The sequence below is a fragment of the Phacochoerus africanus genome, chromosome X, assembly GCF_016906955.1.
Source record: "Phacochoerus africanus isolate WHEZ1 chromosome X, ROS_Pafr_v1, whole genome shotgun sequence".
Taxonomy (NCBI): Eukaryota; Metazoa; Chordata; class Mammalia; order Artiodactyla; family Suidae; genus Phacochoerus; species Phacochoerus africanus.
Window position 1 is genome coordinate 30,624,214 of NC_062560.1, and position 25,882 is coordinate 30,650,095.

The 25,882-nt window shown below is 32.6% G+C and overlaps 1 protein-coding gene across 6 annotated transcripts in view; it reads right to left on the minus strand.

The window, feature by feature from the left end:
* DMD (dystrophin) overlaps window positions 1-25,882 on the minus strand; it is a 2,144,556-nt gene that overhangs the window by 1,282,669 nt on the left and 836,005 nt on the right. For 5 of the 6 annotated variants that reach the window (XM_047764837.1, XM_047764839.1, XM_047764836.1 and 2 more), the window contains 5 exons: window positions 19,410-19,589; window positions 18,691-18,819; window positions 16,892-17,062; window positions 2,903-3,025; window positions 415-552 (listed from right to left, as the gene is read on the minus strand). In XM_047764837.1, coding sequence (XP_047620793.1) covers window positions 415-552; window positions 2,903-3,025; window positions 16,892-17,062; window positions 18,691-18,819; window positions 19,410-19,589 — 741 coding nt within the window. The remainder of the gene's footprint in view (window positions 1-414; window positions 553-2,902; window positions 3,026-16,891; window positions 17,063-18,690; window positions 18,820-19,409; window positions 19,590-25,882) is intronic. The other variant, XM_047764840.1, reaches the window with a different exon arrangement.

Consider the following 25,882-nt stretch of genomic DNA (forward strand, 5'->3'; position numbering starts at 1 on the left):
TATTAGGTTACCAAAAATGGGACCTATTCTAAATCGAATCAATACAATATCAGAAGCAGAAAGCCTAAAAATACAGACTGGTTATTTTAGCAGTTAAGCAGGTTTTTCAAGACAAATATAAAAATATATAAAAATAAATTATAGTACAAAATTAAATACATGAACACTATGAATGATGCGTGTTAATATCTTTCGATTACTACACAGAAAAATCTAAGCAAAAAAAAATTAAGCAACACATCTTTCAAAATCAAAGACAGCATTCAAAAATGTTAAATAAAGCACAGTTGTTGAACAAAAAAATGCATTTCTGGTGAATAAGATTCTTAAGCAGATTTTATTTATGCAAGATTTCACCCTACACATAAAAAAAAAAAACACAGGGAAGGTATATTATAATTTTAGCTCTAATACCTTGAGAGCATTATGTTTTGTCTGTAACAGCTGCTGTTTTATCTTTATTTCCTCTCGCTTTCTCTCATCTGTGATTCTTTGTTGTAAGTTGTCTCCTCTTTGCAACAATTCTTTTACAGTACCCTCATTGTCTTCACTCTGATTAAAAACAACAAGTACAGTCTTCATTTTGGCTTTAAAAAAGCTGTACATCGTTAACAGAGATAATAAAACATGTTACTTAAACACACACAAAAAATCCAATTTAAAAATTTCAGGGAATGTTATTATAGGATATCATGTTCATAGCTTTTCTTTGATGTGTTATATTTTAGCTTTTGAAAGAAGTAAGTTTCCTCCTGTCTAGTTCAAAAGGACATATGTGATTAGAGTCATACATAGGCAGATTGGGGAATAAGGTACTTCATCATTTCAGACAAATGAATTGCTATGAAAGCATTCTTTTGGCTTTGATTTTTAGTGCATTACTAGAAATGACAGTTAGGAGAAGTAAACTAAATTTGTCATTTATAATGTTAACTAATCCACAAAAGAATACAAATGCGGCTGTGTGAAAGTGAGATGACAAAGCTCTTAAAATTTGAACACACTCACTTTTAAATGAAAATACATTTTTTTAAATGTACACTAATTTCTATATAATAATCTCTGCTTTAAATAATCTAAATGCCTAATTTATAACAAATATTATGGCATTAGTAAAAAATGTGTTCAATTACTGTCAAATATTGCAGATAATTAATTTCTAAAAGTATGTCATAAATGCATGCTATTTTAAAATCAACACAGTCAATTAAAATATTGATTCAAAAATGGTTTTAAATATTTTCAATGTGCATTTTGGTTTTTAGAGTGTAAAGACTATTTTTATTTTATTTACTTTGAAATATATTGGCTTAAATGCTAGTAAATTATAGTACCATATGTGACCATGTGGTTTTTCACCTCTATTTTCCTATTGTTATTTCAATTCAATATATGAAAACTTTTTATCAAGGAGGTTCACCTTGCAGTGGCACCCAAGGTACTCTGATGAACTAAAAATAATAAATTTTAGACAATTTTTTAAAAAATCACATGTGTGTGCATGTGTGTACAATCTTTGGTATTCAATGTTACATATTTAAATCTGTAATGCATATTTAAACCTCTACACATAACTAAGGAATTAACTATTCACTTTTTTCTAGAGGAAATGAGATTTTTATCTGAGGTCTGTCAGTTACTAGTCTAAAGAAATAATATAACGGAGTCTTTTTAGTCCATCAAAGACCTTAATTTTACAAATATATCTTTAAAAATCTCCAACATTTCCTGGGGCTGAGAACAAAAAATAATAAAAAAAAACGCAAAACCACACTTCCTTTCTTTCCCCACACCAGCTTAGGGCTGCAGGGCCACGTTGGTGAACAGCCTAAGAGGTAAGTAGCACTCTTTTCCAGCTTGGTGCCCTCTGGTTTCTTCTTTGACATGAAGGAGAGCTTGTTGTAACTCAGCATCTTGGAAAGGCTCTTCTTCTTGTCTTTCTTTCCATGAGCTGAGTTGTCAAGGCCACCAAAACCCATACACGGGGAGTACTGATTTAAGCAGCTCCAGGAAGTCAGAGTTGACACCAGTGAGAACTACGATTGGAGGAAATGGTTCTCCTATTGCTTCATGTGCTAATATTATTATCTAAAGTTTACAATTTGCCTTCTGATGTAATCCTCAAGCATTTCTGAGAAGTTTCTAACATTGATATATGTCTGAGAAATCTCTAGCATGATAACATATAAAGGTTAAAAATGTCGTATAGGTGATGGCTGCGGAAAGTGGAAAGGAAATTGTGAAAAGGAGGTGGAGGGAGGAAAAAAAATGTGAAAAGGGATGTGATGCAGAAATATTCAAGCCATAGAGAAATGTAAAAGACTTGTTGAAATTAATCAGGGGTGAAAGAGAAAATTATGAGTCTGGGTTATATTTCTTTACTCCCATGAAATAAGCAGCATGAATACATACATGTTTTAGATATATACTATACTATTTGTTAAACTTATTATAAAACAACTTTGTGGTAAGCTTTAAAAAACAACATTTATATCAGGTGTAATTTTCCCTTTTCCAAAATAAAGGTTGTATTACCAAAAACAGGACTAACACCAAATATCAACCATCTATGACGGTCTTGTTTCTCATTAAGTTTCTAGTTTATTTTCTGATTTGACACTTTTTCCTACATTACATTTGTCCTTTGAGCACAGATAAAAGGCAAAATTGCTGAGCTATTTATTAGAATGTGAAAGTGCTCCTATATAACCATAGCATAGTAATTTGGCATTTATAATAACAATTCAAAGAATATTTTGCATTTGTAATAAATAATTAAAATTGAAAACATTCAAGGTATGCGCTGAGAATTTAGTTGGAGACTTGAGTTATCTAATTTCTTTCCATATATTTACTCATTTTCACTTCTAGTTCATTCACACGTTTATCACAACCAATTTACCATATCTTTATTGAAGTCTTCCTCTTTCAGATTCACCCCCTGCTGAATTTCAGCCTCCAGTGGTTCAAGCAATTTTTGTATATCTGAGTTAAACTGCTCCAATTCCTTCAAAGGAATGGAGGCCTAAAAAAAAAAGATAGTGCTAATTTAAATCAAAATTACTTTTTATTAGACATATAAACCAAAAAATATATTTGTTCAACCTCCTGTTGCTAAAATAATGACATGCATTATGTTTCCATATTACACTTTATGAAAGTTTTGAAATACAGCTGGGAAAGTACCTGAAGATGAAAATAAAGACAAACATTTAACATCATCTGAGCCGAACATACATCCAAGATAATACAATTCATCATTCTGCTTTGTCAACAAAAGTCAATTTCCATATATTTGACTGGTCTAAATGTTAATATTCTAGAGTTCAGTTTGATCTTATTTTAACTTTTCTGATATAAATATCATTTGAGTAAATAGGTCTTATCAGAAATTGCCTCATTCATCAAATAACAGTAACATCAGTTGGAAATGCAGAATCATCTCCTCCTTAGAAAAACTACATGGCAATCTGCTTTGCTATTTTATTTATTTATTTATTTATTTATTTATTTATTTATTTATTTATTTATTTGTCTTTTTAGAGCTGCACCTGTGGCATATGGAGGTTTCCAGGTTAGGGGTTGAATCAGAGCTGCAGCTGCTGGCCTATACTACAGCCACAGCAACAATGGATCCAAGCTGCATCTGCAACCTACACCACAGCTCACAGCAACGCTGGATCCTTAAACCACTGAGCAAGGCCAGGGATCCAACATGTATCCTCATGGATGCTAGTCAGATTTGTTTCCACCAAGCCATGATGGGAATTCCTGCTTCCATATTTTAAATGACATTTTTTGCATGGCAAAAATGCTCGCATAAGACAAACAATGCCATTAGCTTCCGTTAGAAATGCATTATTTGGTAGCACAAAAAAATTCAAAATAACGAACCCTGGATATTTCACATGAAAAATATGAATATATGTTTTCCATCCTTATAAACATCAGAGTTTCTTTGATTTTAAAATTCATAATGACCATACTCTTAAAAATTTTAGAATCCCTCATTTTCTAAGTAAACCACTTGAAAAGGAGTGATTAATGAAAATACAATGAAAATCAAATATATATTCAAATGAATAGGCAAGATTTAAAGTTGAGCAGTTAATAATATATGTTTATTCTATTCGTCTATACTCTGTATTCAATTTCTCTGCATTAAAACACTAGAAAATATTTTATATCTGATAGTTTTTGAAAATTCATAGGTGACATATAGAAATCTTTTCTTACACAGCTAAATATTTTCCATTTGTAAAAACAAAGAACCACCCAGTGCTTTATACCACTATGGTACATTCATCAAGTTTGGTCCGCATCCACTCACTCTTCCCATCACATTCCCAATCAGCGTCTTACTCTTTATTTATTAGACAGCATCTCCTACAGAACAATCAGGATAAGTGTTCAAGGAAAAAAACCAAACATCTAAAGGTGTTTGGTTACTAATGAAGAAGTGAACCATCAAAGTTATTCATGAGAACATAATTCTCACAGAACACGTGAATAAACTCTTATTTTCTAGGTACATCTATGCACACCAGAAAGGATTTATGGACTCTTTTTAAAGTGACTTATTTTCAGTACTAGTTTTTAAATCTTAACAAACATTTGAAGTTTGAAATACCATAAAATATTCTTGAACATGCACAGATTGGTAGTATTAAAAGTATGCACTTAGAGGTCATTTTAATCTCTATAATTAACATCTTCTATATTTACAATCATGTATTGTACAATGTATTGTACAATGTATGGTAGAAGTAAAGAATAACAGCCTTTAGAATCATAACTACCCAAATTTAAATTGATGGTATTCATGTTATTGTTCACATTTGCTAATATTTAATTAAAAAAACAACTACATTGTTCTACACGATTTTGTGAACATTTGAAGATAAAATAATTTATATTGAGTACTTGGGTGTCAAAATAGCATGGGTCCATTGGCAAGGGGGTTTAACTATTTAACTCCACTTACTTTCTCTCTAGCTCATCCTCTCTCCACATACTCAAATATAGTAGTTTCAAAGGCTCAGAACTTGGGCATCCATATCTCTTTCTCAATAATCCTTCCCTAATAAATTGTACTATCTTCCAAAACTTAACTGTTACTTTCATAATATCTCAAAGATCCACCTTTAGCTGTGACCACTTTTGAATTCCAGTCTAGTGTCTTCAATAGCTAGCTGATCTCTCACTTGAAGTTCAACATATCTAGAAATAGGTTTATCTTCCCCCAAAGTGCTTGCAACACCAATTTCCTTAGCTCTGTAAATATAAGACAATTTTTCCAGGCTTAAAATATTAGTCATGTTATTTTCCAAAACTTCATTCTAATATCTAATAAATACCAAATAAATGCTAGTTCATTCACCATGATTGTCTTGCTCTCTTATCCCAGAGATACCATCCCTCCTGGCCCTCACAGGAGCTAAGACAAGAATCTCCTCACAGGGGTACAATTTCTTCCCACCTCACCAGTTCTATCCTGTGCACTATGATCAGGTCAATATGTTCCAAAAGCATGGCTTTCATTATATTATTTCTCTGCTCAAGAAGTACAAAATGAATCAAATCAAAACTCCAGCATGATAGTCAAGGCTTCCCTTAATCTTTTCTCAAAAACCCTTCCAACATTATTTAAGAGCTCCTAATACATTCTTTCTTACCAGTCTATCAGTGAACTCCTGATATCTCTCCCTCAGGACTTAGAATAACCTTCTGCTTAAGAACCTAAAGCTCTTGCAAGAGAATGCCTCATTGGAACTGGGCTCCACCATTTACCAGCTGAGGGATCTTGGGTCAGCTATTTGTCTTCTTCTAGCCTCAGTTTCTTTATTTGTAACATGATGATAAGAAGAATATCTACCTCATAGAGCTTTTATGAAGATCAAATATGTTAGAGTGTTGTTTGGTATACAATAAATTCTCAGTAAATATTGGCTCATTTTTTTCCTCAAAATTGTATGCATCTATTGGCTCAGGTCAAGATGTTTCTCTTTTGAAAACATATGGTTTATGAAGGATAAAATAAATGCTTGTTGACATGGCATTTTTATTTTAACAACTTATTTGACAAAATCATGGAATTCTAATGGTGAACATGGAGGAATTGAGACTCCAGTTGGGTAAAGTCACATCATTCTGGACAACAAAACTTAATTAATCCTTATCAATGTAGAGAGTGTTCTCAATGAGGATGCCAAAGAGCTTTGCTCTTGTTCTGCCCTGTGCAGTATTTTCACCACGAATTATTTGGAAACCAAAAAGTATGCAAAAAACACAGTGAGCAGGATGAGTTTTTTGTCTATCTTGCTCAACATAGAGTCATTTCTGGTACACAGCAGACACTCATAAATGAACATTTCCTGAAAGCTAAGTGAAGGTGTAAATAATCAGAGGGTAGCAGCATAAATATTTTAAGGAGCTCTTGAATGATATCAAATTTAAGTAACAGAATTTCTATTGTATAAAATTGAAGGGATTGGACTGGTTAGCACTTCATATATGGTATATATTAACTGTTTGCCCAATACTAGCAACAACATAATACATGAAGGTACAAAAATAATATAAGCACATAGGAGTATAATTTAGGAAATAGTTGTACAAAATGATTAAGTATTCAAGTAAGATAATGCAAGCTTAGATTTCATTAGTAGTATATGTAGGGTCCATATTTCCTGATGAAAGACTACTCCACATTTGTTAAAAAAGACCACTATTCAGGTTAAGAATTTTAATTATTCGGTGTGGTTACAAAGTGAATAACTAGGATCAATGGGTAGAAATTACTTGCAGCCTGGATTTTAGTTTAATACAGGAACAACTAATTAGTGTTGCATTTTTTTCCTTTCTAAAACACTAATTTTCAAGTAGTGAGTTTCTCATTGCTGAAAATACATAAGCAGAGGTAGTCTAATGATGCATCAGGGTATATGTTAGAAATAACACACTTTTCACATAAATACTTCCCTACAATTTTATCAGTTTACAGTAAATTCTCTCCTCTAAATTCAAAGGGCTTTGTTTATTGTAGCAATGAAGCTGTAGAGAAATATTATGCAAGTCATATATATAATTCTAAATGTTCTAGTTGCCATATTAAAAAGTAAAAAGAAACAGATGGATTTAATTACACAGTATGTCCAAAATATTATTGTATAAACTTATAACAATATAAACTTATTAAGATATTTTACTTTCACTTTTTCACATGAAGACTTCAAAACCCACTGTGTATTTTATATTTTCAGCACCTCTTAATCTGGAGTAGCCACCTTGCAAATGATCAAGAGCCATATGTAGTTCATGGCTACCTTATTGGACAGTAGAGATCAATAGCAACTATTACAACCACAACATTGAAAAGAATCAATAGTTCATTATTAGTATGGAATGTATCACAGGAGTAATGTCTAAGAGTAGTTAAATTGCTAGTGTTTTATATAGTACATCTTAGTAGATTTAGATAATTCTTATCCATCACATTTGCTTATATTCAGATGTGTTTTCAGAGGGGAATTTTCAGGAAGTCCTTTGGGGATAGGAAAATTATGGGAATATGTTTGAGATGTTAAATAAGAGTCTCTATTCCTGATTTATTTATAATATTAGGTTGTGTGTTTCAGTATCTTTTACATATTTGAATGTAATATTAGACTTTGAAGGGTTTATGTTCTGGCTTCCCGGTGGATTTTTTTCCCCTTAAGTTGGGAATATAACTTATGTTACTCTGTATTTTCTACAGCAAATGTAACTCATTTTTAAAAACAGAAAATGTACTTATTATATCAATTACTAATTTTAGGACATCCAGTAGATTAATAAAATTAACCAGTAACTAATTTTATAACCAAAATAACTATATTCAATTCAGTTATTTAGATTACACTATTGGCAGGATCAGACCAGACATTTGACATCCATGTGATCAATATTATTCAAGGAGATGGGAACATTTAATTACTTTCCCTGGTTCACCATTAGGTCATGACTTTTCTGACCAATAAATGTTGTACATGTCATTCTTTGGTCTTCATTGTCTTTTGAATTCATATGAAATTTTATAAAAGAAATGCATAGTAAGCAAACATCCATAATTTAATAGCTCACTCTTAAGTCACCAAAGTTTAAGCCACATCAAGTATAATTGCCTGCCTTTTTGGTTCAGAATTATGATAAGTTATTTGAAGAGACTGAAATCAATGGTAAATCAACCATCATAATTTGTGTATACATTAATTCTTTTGACTTTAAAGCAAGTATATGACCAAAGAAGAACCAGAATCACAATTAAATCACACAATGTTAGACAGTGCACCCAAGACAGGTTTTAGAATACACAGAAAATAATAAAACAAAAGTTATGTCACAGGAGGAAGTATAAACCAGGCATAGGTTTTGTACAATTTAATTTTTTACTTACCTTTTCATCTTAAGAACTTTAGCATGACTGTGTTGTCACACAAAATACAAATAAAGTAAAATACAGGGAAGTTTAATAATCAAACAGATAGATAAACAGACACAAAAGAAAGAAGAGACAGAGAAACTGAGGACAACACTTTGTTTTCCTTGATTTTTTAATGTGGTTTCAGATTACTTAACAGCTATTAATTATGCTTTGCTGTATGATTTAAGATTAATGAAATTTAAGGCTTTGTTAAAGTTTTAGCATTAAGGGTGACTTATATAACAAATTAACAAACAACAGACTGAAAAAAGCAAAATCAATTACAAATTGATCCATGATTAATTGGAAGCATTCAAAATTACTCAGATATACTTTATCATTTTAAAATGTAACCTTTCGTTTTGTTAAATATTATTTCCAACGTGCATTGATACACTAACATAGTAATGACTGTGTTAACACAGACAGCAAAGTAAGTATTTGTTAATATGGACTATGTGATCTCAGCAATCATGATAAATGGCCACTACATTCAAATCACACTAAAATCTAAATTCAGAATTAATAATCCAAATGCTACGGATTGGTTTATAATTGCTTCAAATCAGTCTCCTCTTTCCATTCTGCAGCTTTGAAAATGTATTAATCATTACAATATTGGTAAAGAAAAAATAAATTTAGAATAATTCATGGAAACCAAAATGAATAAAGTTTCAAGGACATCCTATAATACAGAAAAGATACATTGCTGATATGACATGAAGAGTTATTTCAAATCAAAATATCTGGAGAAGAAAGAAAACTTAGAGAAATAAGTATAAAGATATACCTAAAACAAAGATAATCAGATAAGGTAGTTTATAGATTTAGTCAGTCATTTTCAATCATAACAGCAAGCTCCAGGAAACATAAGAAATAATATTTTAAAAATAAAACAAAGTGACTTGGATAAGTGATGTTTCATTGACTGCCTTTTTTGATATTAGGTTTAAGATATTGCTTTATCTTTGATGCTGTGAGGATAAAAATGTGAAATTGTGGTAACTTTCCAAATTTGTAAGGCTAATTAAGAGATATTACCCAGGATATCTCTGTCTTTTTCCAACTGATGAGATTAATTTCATAGTCACACTTTTCAGAATTAGATACAAAATACACTAATTGGTTAATACATATTGATGGTCTAAGAATCACCCCACTTTCTACATTTTATTGAGAATAACAGAGTATTTTTCTACCTCATGATTAGATGAGTTTAGCAGTAGCAACTGAAATAGAAGAAGAAAGGATTTAACTGTAAACTATATAGGGAAGACAGATTACTTAAAATATTATACTTTGGAGAGATTTTCAATTTTTTCTTTCTTCCTTTCTCCTTCCTTTATTCTTCTCTCATTTTTTTTTTGGTTTTTTGTTTAGTTATTTTTATTTTTAATACAAAGAAGTATACTTAAATCATTCTGCTTTAAGTGAAATTAGACATATTTATCTTAACATACAATAAACCAGCAATAAATAACTGATGATATAACTAGAGGTAATAATGTCTACAGAGAGTCAGCATGATGAAGTGGACAAAACCATGAATTAGGATATAATGATTTCTAACCAAGCTACCTAACTGAGAGAATTTGGGCAATTCACTGCCTCTCTCAGAGCCCCATATATATAAATATCTGAACATCCCTGGTCCAAAGAATGATTAATTTTACATCTGTTGATTGATTAGAGGAGTCATTTTCCTTTTTAAAGGATCACAATCAGAAATTACCAAATAGCTTTAATCATTTTAAATGTCATGCTAATAAGACCCAGTTAGTTCTAGTAAATGGTACTGCTCACCAAACTCAATTAATATCTACTTGAAAGACATTTTAAATGGTTACAAAAGGAATGTATTATCCAAGTTCCAACAGAACAATTATAGGGGTAGAAAATTATAAACATGAAAAAAATATTGTTAATATAGAAATTCTGTTGCTAGATTATCTTCCTACTTATTTTAGTGAAAAGAAATTAGCAGGTAGAGTAACACAAAGTTTGGGTATTAATTTGTTACTATTACTTGAGGATTTTAGCTGTGATTATCACATATGTAATACCTACAAATTATGCAGTGCCTATAGAACTTTACCTAAGTTTACATCTATGCCTTTTTTAAATAATTTAACTGCAGAAAATTTTACAAAAAATATCTTTATATAACAAGAATAACAGTACCAATTAACAGAATATGCTCTCTTCTGCTAGAGAAAGTGTTAAATTAGAAATAGGCTACAGAAGGGAAATTTTTCAGTATATGTATATTGACAAAGCAGATTACTGAAAATTAGGTTTCAATTAAAATTCTCAGATCCAATAAATCATACTGTGACATCAAAGGTCACATTCATAAAATGGATTACTTATATCCCATTGATGTTTAGGAGAGCCACAATATCCTTAAATTATTTATACATTGCTTTTCACATATAAAGCCACTATCTGGAGTTCCCATCATGGAGCAGTGGTTAACAAATCTGACTAGGAACCATGAGGTTGCGGGTTTGATCCCTGGCCTTGCTCAGTGGGTTAAGGATCTGGCGTTGCCCTGAGCTGTGGTGTAGGTCGCAGACGCGGCTCGGATCCTGTGTTGCTGTGGCTCTGGCATAGGCCGGTGGCTATAGCTCTGATTCAACCCCTAGCCTGGGAACCTCCATATGCCACAGGAGCGGCCCTTGAAAAGGCAAAAAAGACAAAAAAATGAAAATTAAAAAAAGCCACTAAGATTAAAGATTAAATTAGACCTAACTGTGTGTTTTTGTTCCTGATTAAAACAAAAACTCACTGGTTCTCTCATAGCCATATATATATATACATATATATATATATATATATATATATATATTCACACATACATAATCCAAAGAACTCTAATTCAAAGGTCTGAGCTAAAGAATGAATACTTTTGCACCTACTAACACTGAATGGAGACCAAAATCTTGACACTTTATAATTATTACAGCAATAAAATGAGAATATTTACATATATGATGGAAGACTGTTCAAATTTCATGTTATATATGTGTGTGTGTATATATATATGTGTATATATATACATATATATATATATATATATATATATATATATATGTATATATATATACTGCTACATAGATTTTAAAAGCAATTTTAAGGCCCATATCAAAATTAAGGAACATATGGTATATAATACTCAATAGCAAATGAATTTTAATAAAGAACTGAATATGTAGAAAACAAGTTCATGTTTCTTTTGGTTAGTACCATCTGTACAGCCAATGTAACATTTTAGGTCCAGAGAAAAGTGAAATATTTCTGAACTTCTAAAGGAGAACACAATCTAAGCAAATTATGTCTATAAATTTTGTAATATTTTGTTACAAAATAATTCTATATCAATAGGATATAGATGGATAATCTGTTTATTCAACATGCTTTTAAAACTAAGTATTACAATGTGACAAATATATCTTGATGCAAATTTTATTCTTGAGATACACTGCCAGGCAGCCTTTCATACTCAATTGGTATTGAATCCTGAATTATTTTTCAGTTCATCATCTTCTTGGCCCTTGTATATAATAATTTAGCTCTATGCTAGTTGTCAGTGTCTCTAGACTAGTGGTTCTCAGTATGATCTCTAGATCATTAGCATCAAAATCACCTGAAAACCTGTTAGTCATGCAAATTATCAGGCCTTACCCAAGGCCTAGTGAGTCTTAGTCTTCAGGCATGGGTGGGAGTCAACAATATGTGTTTCAACAATTCCTCCAAGTAAACAAAGGTTAAGGAGTCATTGCTCTGGACTTTAACTTCCTTTCCACTCCTACAGATAACCCTTTATTTGAGCTACTTGCATCTAGATTGTTTTTATGGTTTCTTAATTAGTTTCCTGACTTCCTGTCATTATTCAGGTGAATTCTCTCCATAACCACTGTAGGGCTAATCCTTCAACAGTGCATGAAAAGAAAATCCATCAAGAACTCCTCATTGCATATTAAATTAAGAATAAATTTTAGTCTGGTTGTCATGACCTTTCCCCACACTCTGTCTCATCATCCTTTTCAGTCTTATCATCCACACAAAGCTTCATGTTCCTTGCTCAATATTCCCTAAGCGAACTGAACTCACTCTCTATTAAACAAACTGTACACTCTTGAAGTTTTTCAGAGGTTTATTCTGAATTGATACCTCGTCTAGGTTGATAGAGTGTCTGCTAAATTCACTCAGCATACAGTCATTCTCAGACCAGTATCCATGAATATATCTTGCTCCACTATTAAACAATAAGCTCCTTGAATCCATCACATTTTATCTAGTGATTTAGGTACACACAGTACCAAACATTGTGACCTGAAAGTACAAGGTTGGTAAGTACTCATTCATATTTCTCCCTTTCTCCAACTCTTCCTTCATTAATTCTTTAAGACCTATCTCAAGAGTCATCTATCCCAAATGGCTGACTCTACTCCTCAACTTGGCTTTTCAGAAGATGGAGAAGGGCAAAGATGCCATAAGCAACAGGTCTAAGTAGCCTGTTTATTTTTACCTTCCTAGTTCCCTTTCTATGCTTCCATCTCTTGTCACTTTCTTTTGCTAATAGTATTCTCCCAACCACAACCATGCTATGCCATCATGTTAAGATACTCTAAAGCAGAAAGTGTTGAGACATGGCGTCTTTTCATAATAATTCCATGAAGTTTACTCAGGGTTCTGAAATTATGGCTGATTTATTTTCATAACTCTGATTTTCCCCACCAAAACCACTTTCTCAAACTGACTTTATATTTGTTAGGAGAGATTAAGCTTTCTCAAAGCCATATGATACTACTGATTAACCTAAATGAAATGGGAAGAGATAGCATTTCATGTATTTTATAGGCCCTATTTGGAAAAAGCAGAACTTTCTAGTTCTTAAAATGCTTAACTTGATAATCTGTAAGACCAGCCTTTGCAATGGCAATAACAAAGACACATTTCAGCAGAGGCCAGAAATGGAAATCAGCTACTCCTCCATTTCTTTTCCCCATTAATTTCTGTCTCAATCCTCACATCTGGTCATTCAAATCTGATATACATAATGATGGAAATAATTACTGATATTAAGATTTAACCATTTTATATAAATTATATACATTTTTAAAATATATGTTTTACATATCTTAGGTCATTTGATCCTTACTACAATCTAAAGGCTACTTAAGACAAGACGGGCATCACCTTACTACTTTTCTGGATGGAAATAAGGTTCTGTGAGGTAAAGGGTCAAATCTAAACTCACACTCAAAGTATTGTGGCTTGAAGTTGAGAACTTTTTTCCTCTCACCACACTGCTCCTTACTGATGGTTAAACTTACCACTGCTGAGAAATGAATCTGATGGACAAATTATCAGCCAATCTAAACAGAGGAACCCAATATACACTTATTTCTGGATGTTGGAATTTCTTGTTATGAACAATCCTTGCAGGAGACAAAACCCTCATATTCTTCACCAAACAGGGAATCCAGACATTATCAATGAGTTTTCAGGATAAAACCTTGTTCTATTCAATTGCCCTTTCTAACTGACCATCAAAAGGATCCTGAACTGAGTTTTATCCATATTGACTCCCAACCTACTTTTGTTTATCATCATAGATTTTCTCCAAGTTTTTCTCTTAAGAGAAAACTACCCATAAACTCAACAATAAGAAGGTAATATTCCAACCAAATCATATCTTCCATAAGCCCTACTATAGTAGGAACTTTGAGATCAAAGGCTATCCCTCAGAATTCCAGCACAGCCAGAATTACCCTGCTCCATAAGCAAACACATGTACAAGTCATTAAATTTCTCATCAAATCAACAAAAGATCATTAGACCATCAAATTCCAGAATTTTCAGTGAGTACTATAACTAATTAGTCTTGATTTTAACTAAGCTACCCCAGAAATTTTACACCATGTTCTATGCATGTAACTTGTACCACTTCAACCTCATTATAGGAAGAAGAAAGGTAAAAGGGCAGAATTTCCCACATCCAGTAATTCTGCTATTATCCATTTTATATGTTTGGTAATAACTCCTAGTGGTGTTGGGATAGTTTTCCTTTTAAAAACTGCTTATCTAGTTTAACTCCCATATCTTGTAAACACTGAAATGGAATTGCAGAGAAATCAGATGTTCTGCCTAATGCTGACAAAGTTCAGAATACAGTCTTCTATGTCCACTGTTATTCCTGTCATACTATGTGAATTTTGGGACCAACCACCTCATCATTAACTGAACATCTACATGAAGATTTACCAAAATTAAGCATTTTGCATGAATGCAATAAGTATTTAAACTTCTGTTTATACACAGGTATTTTTTACCAAGTATCTTTTACATCTTTGTATGTTCTCATACCCAGTAGAAAAATAGGCACTCAATAGCATTAGTTGATTCAAATGAATATATAAGTAAAATATCAGATGTGCTTCATCTCCATCTTGTTTTGTTTCATCATGTTGATAGAGCATAATTATCTCTTCAAAGCCCATAAATAGGGTCACTATTGTGTCTAGTCATCTGTAACAATTTAGAGAAAAAGGAGTACTTTGAAATATAAAAATGTGATTGCCATAAACTTATAGTTGAAAATATTGATTTAAAATATTTTATGCTTTTCTTCAGTATGGGCAATAAAAGAAACACATCAAGTGGCTCAGTTGATACATGATATCTGGAAGTATACTGATACATTTGCACAGAATATAGAATGACAATTCATAGCTATGCTGTGTTTGTCAGCTTCTATGGAGCAGGATGACTTCTGCTCATTTTTCAACACTTACAAGTCACAATCTTATGACATAATTTATCTCAATACACTGTTGAAAAAATCAAGAATACCTTGTTTTCTCCTAAATATTCCATTGCTCAGCGATTTATTAAAAAGTAAGATGGGAAGAATACAAAATTTAATAGTGAAGTATTAACATTCATCTTTCAGAAGACTGAAATAACCTTTGGTTGTTTAGATATTACACATCAAATGATATCTCCAGAAGTGAACATGATTGTTGCTTTAAACAGTAGAGTAAGTTCTTACAAAAAAACAACTCTGAACTTAAAATTTTAGAGCCTGTCCAATATTTTTCAAGTGTGAATCACTTACTTAACAATTATATGGAGTAGAATTAATTAGTTAACTATTACAAAGAAGAAGCAACAAATTAAGGTAAGCTAATGACTTTTTGCTTTGGGAAGGTGAGTTTTGAAGAGTAACTAGGTTTCACATGCATAAAGTATTAAAAATACATATCATATTTCCACATATTTTAGGAGTTCCTTTAAATATGTACTAATATACATAGCAGTGATAACAATGTAATGCCTTAGAACATGTAGCAATTGTAAATCATGCTACTATTGGGTGTCCATTAATTATCAAAATGATTTTTCATATGTATTCTTCTATTTTACCATGAATCAAAACTTACCTGACATAACACATCACACTTGCTCACAAATATTTCAATAATGTTTTTCTTATTTAAGATTATTTCTAGTAATTATTTTATATATACATATATTTCTTTTACATACATTTTTATATTTTTAAAGCATACCATATATATTGAAAAATATGTCACACTATATTTTATAAATTTAGGAAGTAATCTCTGCATCTGGACATGCTCGTCAAGAGTTTGAATTAGATAATACTGTATTTATATGTTTTTGCAAGCTACCTGTCTGTCTTCATTAAACATTATACAAATATAAAGGGCTATCATGCAAAAGTTCTATATACCATGGTTTGCCAATAAATAGAACAAGTATAAATAAACATATAAAATTCAAAAATTAGGATATATAAGCTTTGAAATAATTTTCTTTCATGGCTTGCATGTCATAATAACCTAATGGATTTTATCACAGTAAGTACTGGCAACTAGCAAGTGCAAGTCAAATACACACCCATACACACATGTGCACAACCAGTAAAGATGTACAAAAACCCCAGATCATGCAGGAGATTACAAGGTCTCATTTCAGATATTTCATCCATATTACACATAAGCAATATTATATTTGGCAAAATATGTCAGCAGTGCTTTCTTTAGATGTATGCCTTTTGTGCTTTGTTGTTGTTGGCCTGCAGCATGCTATTTGTTACTCTGCTGTAGGTTCCCCTGAAAGTACATATGTAAACCAATGAAGAATGCAGTTCTAGAATAGCTGTGCCATAAAAAAAAGAAAAAAAGACAGAGAGAGAGGAAGACAAGGGGTAGGGAAGGAAAAGGGAGAGAGATGGATCTCCCACGAGATTCAGTGGTAAAATTTCCTTAAATATATTTTGGCCTTCATTTTCCTTTTGAAAACCTTGCTGTGGGGGTTGTTTGCCCCCGTCAGAGTATTGCGCAACCTTCGCAAGAGATCATTTATCACTAGTTTCCACCTTGGAGCAGATCTTCCTACCTTTCCAGTCTTAATTCTGTGAGAAATGGCTGCAAATCGATGGTTGAGCTCTGAGATTTTGGGCTCTATTACTTTTCTGCAGTGGTCACCACGGTTTGCCATCAAGTTTGCTGCTTGGTCACGTGTGGAATCCACTTTTGGGCGCATGTCATTCATTTCAGCCTTTAAACGCTATATTCCGTGAGCAAGAGATAGGGCTTGAAGTTAGTAATTAAATGGAAGTTGAAAGAGATCGAAAGAGTGAGAAAGCAAAAGAGAGAGAGGAGAGGGTGAGAAAGAGAAAGGGAAAGAAGAGAAAAGAAAGCACATGCAGAGAAAACCAAGTGAGGAAAACAGCCAACATCCATAAAATAGGAGAAGAGTGAGAACTTGTGAGATTTCAAGAAAATAGGTCACTGTTCTTGCTTAAGTTTTATCTATGTTCATTTAAAGTATATATTTAGTCTGAGGAAGGACAAAGGATGTTTTCCTGACTTTTCTATGCTGCCGGCAACAATCATGATATTTTATATTAAGCTTTATCATTTTTGAATTTCAAAGCTATGGAACAACCTTAATGGGTGCTCAAGAAGGACAGTAGCTGAAGAACAATTTTCAATTCCTTCCTAGTACTTATGAGTTCTCTTTATTTCTCATATCAATTGTCATGAGAAAAAAATGTATTTTTATAAAAGACAGAGAGTCTGTGCTACAGTCAGAGGGATCGAGCAAGGCTGGAGAGGCTATAAGTGAAATAACTCAGTTCTTATTATTCCAAAGACCCTGAAAGAATGCACTGTAATGACATTCCTGAACCAAACATCTAGGGACAAGGAAGATTAAAATAAGCTACAGAAAATAGGGTAATATGTTTTGGGGACAGTCTGAAATACATCTATAGTTTTCCATTAAGAATGAATTGGAATCCTCAGAAAATATCAATTTTATAAAAAATAAACAAGTGAATTGTATAGACAGAAACTATAATTTTTGAGTACTTTTAAAAAATAACCCAATAATCAAATAAAATTATTGAAAATTTCAGCAAAACAAAGTAAGGAATTGTTTTACTTATATGAGATTTGTTCAAATGTAATTCTTCCTAATTAATTGAAAATGACATCATCAAATTCCATCAGTAAGATATATCTGCACTTTATACATCTTAAATCCTTTAACAGGAACCACTTTTTTTAAAAAGTAAAGACTAAGTTGCCTTTGAGAAAGACAGCTCAGGGTGTTTAAATAATTGGTTTCAATACAAAAAGAGAGAACACAAAGCCATATTTACTTTTTATAGCTAAAAATGAAAAAATTCAGTTTTATAAAGATCAGAATTGTTACTAATTACTAATCCTTATACATTGCATAGGAAAAATGTTCACAGGATTGGACTTCAGATGTTTACTCAGATGAGTTATGAATGATCCTGGGAAACTAATCTTTGTGTTGGATACAAGAACCTAGTGCTATTATTAAAATGGGCATGAATTTGCTACATAACACCAAAATAAATCCAGGAATCCTTTTCTCATAGGATTTTAAGTTTCATATAATTATCTGAAGGGGCTTATGGACAGATATGCAGATTATAGAGCTCTTCAATGTCATTAATTCCCATTTGAATTATGGAAGGAGGGAGGGAAGGAAAGAAGGAATAAAGGGAGAAAGGAGAAAGGGAATGGAGGAGGAAGGGGGGAAAGAAGAAATGAATTTTTTTCACTCTTACTAAGAAGTCCTTGGTATCTTTTAGGACAAAGATGATTGATTTATCTGTTGTGCAGTTTGAAAATTACTTTTCATAATAGCTTATTTGCTACCTTAAGCACGTCTTCTTTTTGCTGTGGTTTCTTTTTCTCAGATTCATCCAAAAGTGTATCAGCCTGAATGATCCACTTTGTGATGTGATCCACATTCTGATCAAAGTTTTCCATGTGTTTCTGATACTCCTTAATTTCACAGAGACATAGCATGACATATCATTGGTTAAATAATATTTTAAAATATTTGTCCTACTTTCTACATTTTTAAAAGACAAAAACATAGTATCATTCAAATTATTTTTATGTGCAATCTCCATATAGAATATAGTATAAACATGGAAAAATAGATTACAATATAGATATAGATATTGAAATTTACCTGGAGTTGAGGAATTTGCAAACATACAAATATTATTATTGAAAGCTTATATAATTTCTTTCTTATGACAGACAGGTTGAAAAAAAATTTTTTTATATAATGATTTTTATTTTTTTCCATTATAGCTGGTTTACAGTGTTCTGTCAATTTTCTACTATATAGCATGGTGAGCCAGTTACACATACATGCATACATTCTTTTTTTTTACATTATGGTTGCCAAGGGGAAGGGGGAGGGGGAGGGAGTGGGATGGATTGGGAGCTTGGGGTTAATAGATGTGGACTATTGCCTTTGGAATGGATAAGCAATGACATCCTGCTGTGTAGCACTGGGAACTATGTCTAGTCGCTTATGATGGAGTATGATAATGTGAAAATATTTAAGTCTCTTCTCTTACCAACAAAAGGTTTAACCACTCTTCCGCTCGAGAAGTGACCGCAATCCAGTTACTATTCAGAAGACTCAGTTTATCTTCCACCAAGGTCTCCTTCTTGCCCAAAACCATTTTCAAGGCCTCTCCTATCTCTGAGATGCTCTTTAGGTGAAACTTCTGTTTCTCGATCTCTTTCTGAGTAGCCTGTGTAAAGAATAGTGTTTGAGCTTCTTGTAATATACTTTAGTCTTAAGATTAAATGCTTTTGAAATGGCTATGTGTACACTTAATATGAGATTTTTAAGTGTTTAAATTTTTAACCATGTCTTTATGAATGATGAAAATCATATCATACACACTGTATTTTCCTTAATGAGTACATATGAATATATATGTATACATAAACATGATTTATTTCATATTTATTTATTATTGTACATATTTAATAAACATATACATTATCTATCTAAACATACTTATATTTATTTAATTTTTAAATGTATTGGCTAAAGGCAGATCTTAGAAAAAACCACCTACAAGTAAGCGAATGCTTTTAGAAAATTCAGCAATTATTGCACTCCTGTATTTCTACAGCAGGAATTTTCTGCTTTTTGATGCCACAAACCTGTTTGGCATCTAGAGAAACTTAAGTATTTTTATCAATAATTTTTGGTAAAAGCTTTAAGTTAAATAAATTAGATTTTAAATTTAAAACAATTATACTGAAATAAAATGTACAAATACATATATATTTAATTTGTGAGGTAGTAATACATGTTTTCTTTCCTAACATGTGTAACTACAATGATCTAGCAACATACCTTTAGGATAATTTCAAAGTAGTGATGAGTACAGTTGGTGTTTTGAAGTATATTCAATGAATAGAATGTGATCTAAAACTGTCGCAATTTTATCTATGACTGCTGGCAAAGTCACAGAAACTAGTCGTATTACTGAGGTATGTTGCTCATACTCATATTTGAAAAAAAATGCTTAATTTAAATTAGAAGTAAAGGGATACCATTAACCCCCCCCCCCCCAGGAAAGCACCACAGCTTCCTAAGACTGGAGTTTTAAAACATGAAAACAAGCACATTAATATTAGGCATAGTAGAGAGTTGATGTAAAACTTATCTTAGTACAAATGTTTATTGTCAGCTCTACCTATAGCCCCTTTCTTATGACATGTCATGGTGGACCACAAGACCATCTCGCACTTCCCTGCCTCTTCCTCTGACCCCTCTCTTACCCACATACAGATGTTGGACATTCACTGGTAGGTATGTCAGAGCCAAACAGATACCCTCTCAAGGTTAACTGAGAGATACAGAGACTATGATAATGGCAGCTGAGAATTCATTTGAAATGAAGCTGATGTCTTTACCACAGCAAGTCAAAGATAAGAGTAAGATAAAATCACTGGAGATCAGCAATGATAAGTAGAGAGAGACATTCTGCAAGGAGGCAAATGAAATATATGCAAGCTGCTTCTGGAGTCTGACTTATGAGTGATATAAGCTAGATTTCAGTCCTTTCTCTCCCTTTGTCTGCACTCTTGTGCAGTACACAATCTTTACAACCATATGTGGTGGCCGATGTTTTACACACTGTGAATAAAATCATAGAGAAGCCAAGTCCCTCCCCTTATAAAACATATTTGAGTATGAGTGTGTCAAAATATGAAAATACAATCAAATGAGGATTTCCTACTTCCTATATTTCAGACTACTGCCTTGTCACTAAAGTTCATTTATTTGTAAACACTTTGCAAAGTTGTCTTAATTTATATTTGGATCACTAATTACCTCTTAAATAGCTTCTTCATAAAGATGACACTATGTCTAAGATTTGATATAAAAAGTCATTGTATACACAGACATTTGTCTCTTCTAAGCTAGGCAATATAATTAAAGGCAACTGAAATTTCCAAATCTCAGAAAATATCAGAAAAATGTTGAATTTAGGAAATAGTGTTGTAAGCAGTTAATAGATCACAAACAAATATTATACCTTAAAATCTACCCAAATTCTCAAGTTTCTGGATTCATCTTAGATTCCTCAATGTTATACAACTCAAACATATTAAAGTTAACACCATCAGAAACATGAGCATGAAAAAAAAGAGAACAGTTCACTGTGGTGGTTTATAACTGCTTATGGCCAAAAGTGACTCAGGAGAAAATTTATATTTTTACTGTGAAAAGACCTGGAGTTGACTGTTACGTTTATTATTCAAGAATAAACTGATATTGAATCATTGTATAAATGCTGCTTTTAGTTGGGAAAAATATTTGTTCTTTTAACAAATTTTTAAATTTTTCCCCACAAAACTATTTTTAATTAGATCTTGCTTCCGAATAGCAAGATCTTAGACTTCTAAAAATATTCTGAACTTTGTCTCTGAAAATCTTACTTAAATTTCAACAAGTCAATGTACATCAGGTACTGAATACCACTCTGCACTGTGCCATTCACTGCCAGAGATAAGGAAGGAGGCAGTATTTGCGTACTCTGCTCTAATACTGCCTATAGTGTAGCTGCATAGAAAAGCTGAAATGAAGTCAAACAATTTGATGTCATATTAGAAAAAACATAATTTTTGGAAAAAGATAATTCATATCTGAGATAAGCATGAATGGCTTCAAGGGAGAGGTGATACTCGAAACTAGAATTTACCACAAAGGATTAGATGGTTTAGAGTGACTAAAAACATAGTATAAAATGATTAGAAAGCATGAAGTTTGGAATCAAAAACCACTAAAGAGGGAATATGGGATATTCTTTGGAAAGTAAAAACATACATTTTATGATGTCAAGATACCATTTTTCCATGCTCTGAAAATTTCTCAAAACAAAAGAATGTCTATGCTTGCAGAGGTCTTGAGACCCAAACTACAGCTACTGCGTTGGCCATTCTCTCTACACCCTTACCTATTTCTCTTTATGAGAGGTAGACTTACTTATGGGGTTGGTGAGATGGAGAGAAAGAACTGAAAATACATTTCTTCATGTTAAAAGACATTAATTCCTCAGGACACACGCCTCCTGTTGCCTTATGGGATACGGGTTGGAGAATATTTTGAAAGGTCTAGCCTTCTGAATTGGCAAGTTCAAATTCAATAATTAAATTGACTGAATTGTAAATCAGCTTCTTAGTTTTTTCAATCATACAGTAATGTGACAACTTCTAGGGTCAATTTTTTAGGCTGACTTAAAAGAAAAATTTTGGACGCTCAGTTTTATTTTGACCTATGACATGGTTATAAGTCTAGTTTCAGGTATTTCAACAGCAGCTTAATATGAACTATCTACTTGGCTCTCTTAGATTTATAATATAGGAAAGAAGGTAACATAAGAGTAGAACTCAATGTAAATATAAATCGAAACAAAATCTAACATTTTTCTTTACTTTCCATATATTTAATTTGTAACATTTTTCGCCCCAGAATAGAGTAAAACATTAAACAATAACCTCCAGGATTTTAAAGAAACAAATTTGCTCTCTACATTTTTGTAGCCATAACAATTTTTAAATGTTATACCAATATTTTTATAATAAAAGAAATGAATAGCATAGGTTACTTTCTCCTACTGAAGACACCCATCATGTGAAGGATGGAAACTACATTCAGATTCATCCCTCATACCTATAAGTAAATCACTTAAGTGCAATTTTTTTTTTTTGGTTTTGAGGGCCACACCTGCAGCACATGGAGGTTCCCAGGCCAGGGGTCTAATTAGAGCTATAGACACCGGCCTTCACCACAGCCACAGCAGCACCAGATATGAGCCACATCTGCAACCTACACCACAGCTCATGGCAACGCTGGATCCTTAACCCACTGAACGAGGCCAGAGATTGAACCCGCAACCTCATGGTTACTAGTCAGATTCATTTCCGCTGCACCATGACGGGAACTCCACCTAAATCTAATTCTAAATGGCATGTGATGCTCAGGTCTCTGTCGTCAGCTCATCAACTCACTTCACTAATGTAGTAGCAAAATGGAAAAACATGTTCTGTTGATCATAAAATTATGTGATAGAAACATCTTTAATTTACTTAAAAATAAAATAGTAAAGTGTTAGATTAATTATTTGGTCCCATAGGGGCACATCCACAATATTTTCCATCAAGCACAGATAAACAAAACCCACTTGGGCTTAACCTGCTCTCCCATCCATTCCCCATTTTCAGTGGTCCAATGAGTTCCACAAGTTCTGATTTTTCAAAGGACTTACATTAGGATAATTTCTCAATCTGACTTATTATTCCCACTCTCTCTCTCCATTTTTTATCTTTTAAGTGTCCCTTGTCCCATAGATTTTATCTTTACTCACCTCCATGGTTATTCAACTGTGTGTCATAACACCATTTCCATATACCTTCCCTCCTTTACTAGGAACTAAATTCCAGTTTATTTGATCTTTCTTTACCTCTTGTGTAAGTTACCTCTATATGGATGAAAGGTTAACTAACATACTCATAAAAGGTGTTTTAAAAGATTACTCCCCCCCCAAGTGAATTCTGCCTTCAGTCAGTCTGCATAAATATTACATTATTTTTGGTCATCAGGAATGGAATAGAGTTTGTTCACCTTTAGCTACAAAATATATTCAGGGGAAGAAAATGAACAAATTGCCACACTACTACAATTCTAACGTGCATTTGTCACATACTAAGTTTTCTGAAATTGAGATAAAATTTACAATTGATATTCATATTTAAGGTAGTGGTGTTTCTTCTGATCCACAACAGATGTAATTAAATCAATAGTGTATCATACAATCTAATATGTCTTAAATGTTGCAAAATATGATATTAATTGTTTTTAAAATCCCTACATTGCTCTGTTATGGATAAAGTATTAGATCATATTTTATTATTAGGCTAATGTGGTGGGAATAATATAATGATAAATTTTAAAATAATATAATACATTAGTGAATTTTACAGCAATGTATATTGTATTTTATTAATAATGTATTGTCTATTAAAAAGAATTTCATGAAAGCAAAATGTGCAGAACAGAATGATAGCTATAACTATAATGACAGTGAATAGTGACTCCAATGGCATTTAACAGATGTTCTATTTTCTAAGTAACAGCTGCTTGATGCATTCATTGTACCAAGTTAATGATCTGCTAGTGTTATTTCACTTCACAGATAAATTACTGTGCTCTCTTTAAAAAAAGATATGTAATTTTTCATGGGAATGAGAGTGAAACAGACCTTAGAAATAAATAATAGTTCTCATGCTTTTATAGTTAAGAGAAGTGATGAGTTGAGGCAATTATCCAGATAATCTAGGACCAGAGGTCAGATCTCTTTAAACTATGAAAGGTGATTGTTTAAAAAAAATACAGGATATGGATGGCTGAACAGAATGTAGATCTCATATAACAATTTATTGTGGAGTTCCCATCGTGGTGCAGTGGATAACGGATCTGACTAGAAACCATGAGGTTGCAGGTTCGATCTCTAGCCTCGCTCAGTGGGTCAAGGAACTAGCGTTGCTGTGAGCTGTGGTGTAGGTCGCAGACACGGCTCGGATCCCGCGTTGCTGTGGCTCTGGCGTAGGCTGGTGGCTACAGCTCTGATTCGACCCCTAGCCTGGGAACCCCCATACGCCGTGGGAGTGGCTCAAGAAAAAGACAAAAACAAAAACAAAAAACAATGTATTGCATTAGCTAGTGCTTCTCAAACTTTGCTGAATATTAGAGACACTGGCTAAATTCAGACCAATTAAATCAGAATTTCTGAGTGTGTGCCCTCAGCACTGATAGGCATTTAAAATTCCCCAGGCGATTTCAAAGTGTAGCCAATGTTCAGAACCACTGGCTAAAAAGATTGTTACATTCCGTCATGAGATTTTATTAAGTAGTTGTCATTTAGGAATGAAGTGACAGCAAAAGGATAACTGAGGAATGTTATCATTGTTGCTTCTGATATTGAATATTCATAAAATAAATAAATAAATGAAATAAAGTGAAAACCATGACTCGTTACTTAAGTGGCTACCTAGAGGTCCATTATTTTTCCTAATTTAGTATCCTGAGTTAAACTCAAAGTGTGTGTGTGTGTGTGTGTGTGTGTGTTTGATTCTCTCAGCTAACTCTCAGTATCCCAAGATTACTGTTAATAACTAATGGTCAATATATGTAAAATGGTAGGTATTAACTATGCAAAAAGTTGATGCACTTAAACTATTAAAGGACCAAAATTATTTTTCTAGGGAATTTATTTAACTATCTTAATTTTAGATAACACTGTATATTAAAGGGCTTTTTTTATAATCAGATTTTTCATTTTATCTCTTTTTTAATGCATTTTAGGAGAACTTTATTACTTATTTATTTTTTTTGGGTCTTTTTGCCATTTCTTTGGGCCGCTCCCGTGGCATATGGAGGTTCCCAGGCTAGGGGTCGAATCGGAGCTGTAGCCACCGGCCTACGCCAGAGCCACAGCAACGCAGGATCCGAGCCATGTCTGCA